At 45.7% G+C, this 3,809-nt stretch overlaps 1 protein-coding gene across 1 annotated transcript in view; it reads left to right on the top strand.

The window, feature by feature from the left end:
- The first annotated feature begins 2,697 nt into the window (after nt 1–2,697).
- The window catches only part of RPA2 (replication protein A2), an 18,357-nt gene continuing 17,245 nt past the window's right edge, over nt 2,698–3,809 (top strand). Inside the window, exon 1 of the mRNA XM_015418640.1 lies at nt 2,698–2,940. Coding sequence (XP_015274126.1) covers nt 2,931–2,940 — 10 coding nt within the window. The 5' untranslated portion in view covers nt 2,698–2,930. The remainder of the gene's footprint in view (nt 2,941–3,809) is intronic.

The following is a 3,809-nucleotide window of genomic DNA, read 5'->3' as shown; positions in this document are numbered from 1 at the left end:
TCCAACACGAGCTGAGTAGAGTCGCCCTCTTCTTCTCCTCCGTCGTGATATCATTCGCCTCCAGATGGAACTCAAACCTCGTGAGGTAAGAGTCCCAGTCTTCAGTAGTCGGGTCGAAGCATTCGAACTTCTGGCTGCTCGCGGCCATCGTTATGCGCACAGGCGGAGCCACCAGAGCGGGTGGAACCTGTGGCTGGCCGGCCCGTCCAGTTCCTGAACACTCCTGCTCCACCCTGGGGCTGTCATTGCACTCCGTGGTCTCTCATTCCACCCCCAGAGTAGTGTATTTGGGCCCAGAGACCCTAATGCATACAAAGACCATAACACAATATTGCAGAGACAATGCAGTACATAGTAGCTTGTATACTTTTTTAACGGTAGGTAAATTAAAACCTTTAAAATGGGTTGGTACGTCTATATTTACTAATAATAGTACAAGCTTCCTGTTAAGTCGTGTGCTTAACAAAGAGTCGGAGAGTGATTCAGCAAGAATTGCGGTTTATTCTTCAGCTTAGTTACGATCGCCAGCCAGAACCATCATTCGAACCACTCGAGCCGAAGGACAAGCACTGGCTGCTCTGTATTTAAACATTCCCGGCTAGTGTAGCCACACCCCCTGTACAAATAACAACCTATGAGGTTGAAGATATAATGCCCAATCACAAGCGGTCCCGCTTTACAGCGTGATTGGTAGACACTCTCTGGGCTAGGGCTCCTACTGGTTACATTAGGATCCTAGCCCAGGATGAAGCTCAACATGGCGTTTCAATCAGTCGATTCACACATCAGTATTTACACAGTTCACATAGCAGTTATATACAATGCAATACATAACACTTCGGACTTCCCTGATGAAGAGAAGAACGAAGCCCCACCTAAGGAGTCCCACCTTCAGAAGCAAGCTTGATCTCCAAGTTTGTTTTAATGCTTCAGTGCTTCAATTGCAGTTGTAAGAGAGGGGGAAAAAGTCATTTGGAGCCAATTGCTTTCCCCCCCAGTTGCCCGTGTGTGTGTGTGTGTACACATATAATTAGCACCCAAGGCACCCTGGCACACACACACACCCGAAAAAAATCCTGGCTACAGGGCTGTATTACCACATCTTGCATCAGTCTGAGAGAGAAACTGCACAGAATCTTTCTGCTGTAAACCTCACTGCACATGCACATTCAACCTAGCAAGTGCATTTTGCAAGTTAATTGTCTACACTAGGGTTCCCAGCCTCCAGGTGGGGCCTGGGGATTTCCTGCTTTTACAACTAACAGAGATCAGCTCCCCTGGAGAAAATGGCTGCTTTGGAGGGTGGACTCTATGGCATCGCACCATGCTGAGGCCCTTCCTCTTCCCAAGCCCCGCCCTCTCCTGGATCTACCCCCAAAGTCTCCAGGTATTTTCCTACCCAGATCTGGCAACCCTAGTCTACACTCTTACTTAGAATTGAGTTAAACTTCTAAGAAAGATAATTGTCCAACAGTGACATCAATGGATTTAGAAGAGGGTCACTCTGTTTAGGATTGCCCTGCAAATATTTTATGTTAAACTGGCTGGCTGGTGATCACCCACTGACTTTCATGACCAAGCAGGAGTATGAACCAAAACTCTCATATCCTAGCCTGGCTAACTATACTACACCATACTAGTTTCCAGTGCTCTCCTATGGAACAACTCCCTGCAACCAGAAAGCAAGTGCAGCAAGGAGAGAGAGAAGCGGGCAGAACCTTCTTCCTTGCAATGCTAGTTTTCTAGTTGCAAGGCAACTAGCCAAGCAAGCATGCTTTTCTTTCAGAACAAATTTAGAATCCAGTGGCACCTTTAAGACCAACGAAGGTTTATTCAAGGTATGAGCTTTGGTGTGCATGCACACTTTTTCAAATACACTGGGGAACAAATTTAGATCTGGATCTATTTTTCCAGGTTATTATTATTATTATTATTATTGTTGTTGTTATTATTATTATTATTATTATTGCAAGCGTAAAAACAGCAAGCAAAAAAAGAGGACAGAGGGCTCTTCTCCGTACGGCACTAGCTTTCTAGTTGCAGGGAGGTGTTTGTTTTTTAATGTGTAGGAATATTCCACGCCGGGATGCACCAGCTTCACCACCTCATTTCTATTTCAGACGTAAACCCGGCCTGAACCATCGCAGCTTTTCATACGTCCTCTCAAAAAGGAACCCTCTCAAAGTCAAAGTTACGCAGAAACGTCCGTCCAGCTATCCCACCCACACCCGATATCCCTCAGCTCGCCACCAGCCATATTTTGACTGACAGACGATGGAAGGCGGTACTTCCAGTTACTCGGACCCTTTGCAAGGGGCAACAGATGCACAGCGAACATCTCACCCATAGATACAGGAAGATGAAAACCTAGAGCGGCACACGCCCAGTTAGAAATCTGTTGGAAAGCCGCATTGGCTAGTCGGTACTAGAGGGTGCCACTGTAAGACTTCTCCGTGAGGAAAGTCCTATTGTAAAGGCTTGTTTAGTTTGTGGGGGAAAGGTGCTTTTCCTGTGAAGAACAAAATCTCAAGGGCTGTGGTGACTCTACGACCCTCGTCTTTTAAATTTCCATTATTACACACTTTAAATTTTGATTTTTAAAAATTGAGGTGAAAGCTACCCTCAAGAGACGCTCCGGAAGTTAAAGTTCCCGTGGGGGGTGGGGTAAATGTCGCTCTAGCCTCTCCCATCTCTGCTTCCAGGATCTCGCGCCGCGCATCCAGTCCTTCTATACCGCCTCTCCGCGTTATTTGCATGGCAATCCGTCCATTGGCTGTACGTGCGAGAGCTGGCCAATCCCGAGCATCCTTTGCTTAGTTTGGCGCGCTGAAGACCGAGCGAAGTCGGGAGAGGTTAGCGAAGTGACGCCGGGGGCCTGTGGAAGTGGAGTTGTTTTGCCGCCGCCTTCTTTCGCCCTTCCCTCTCGCGACATGTGGAACGGTGAGCGGAGTTGCATGTGTGAATGTAGCGCGCGCGTTACGAAGTAGTGTGACCTAGATTCCGTTTCAACTGTGAAGTAGGAGGAAAATATTCTTTGGTTTAGGTCTGGGAATGGCTATCCTCCCTTCTCTTCCCCCATATGTTTTTTCTTTTCTTCCAAGTTTAGGTTGAGGAACGGTTTTCCCACCCGCGTTTTATTTCCATAACACTCCTGTGAGGTAGATAAAGATGGGTTAGTCTGTCTCTTGCAGGAAAAAATAGTAAGAGTCCAGTTAGTAGCACCTTAAAGACGAACAAAATTTGTGGCAGAGAATGAGCTTTCCTGCATCCACCTGGACTGAATCGAGACCTAGGTTTTCTGCCTCATTACCAAGGCTGATTTTTTCACGCCTGCTACCTCTCTGCATCACACCTAATCCAATCACACCTGCTATTGTCTTTTGCTTCATAATGTCATTTGGCATCTGAAATCACTCCACTTTTTAATATATAGGACAGAGGGACTTACGTTCTAGCTGTATCTGAAGAAGTGAGCAGTGACTCATGAAAAGCTCATACCCTATCACAAATTTTGTTAGTCTTTAAGGTACTACTGGACTATTACTCTTTTGTACTCCTGTGAGGTAAATTAGCAAATGTGTGTGACTGGCCCCATGTCATCCAGTGATTAGAGAGGGGGATCAGAGGGGGGAGGGTTAAAAATCAACATGAAATGTATGGGTAAAAAGACAACATGTAATATTTACTAAAATTTTAAAAAAAATTTTTAAAAAAAGAGAGAGGGGATCAGACTTGTTTAAACACTTATATTCCACTTTTCTCTTAAAACACTGCATTTGAAACTGGGGTTCCCCATTCTTGATGCTCTA

This window comes from Gekko japonicus, unplaced genomic scaffold (genome assembly GCF_001447785.1).
Source record: "Gekko japonicus isolate JY-2015 unplaced genomic scaffold, Gekko_japonicus_V1.1 scaffold524, whole genome shotgun sequence".
Classification (NCBI taxonomy): Eukaryota; Metazoa; Chordata; class Lepidosauria; order Squamata; family Gekkonidae; genus Gekko; species Gekko japonicus.
The sequence above is the reverse complement of the archived record's forward strand: the minus strand, read 5'-3'. Positions and strand labels throughout refer to the sequence as shown.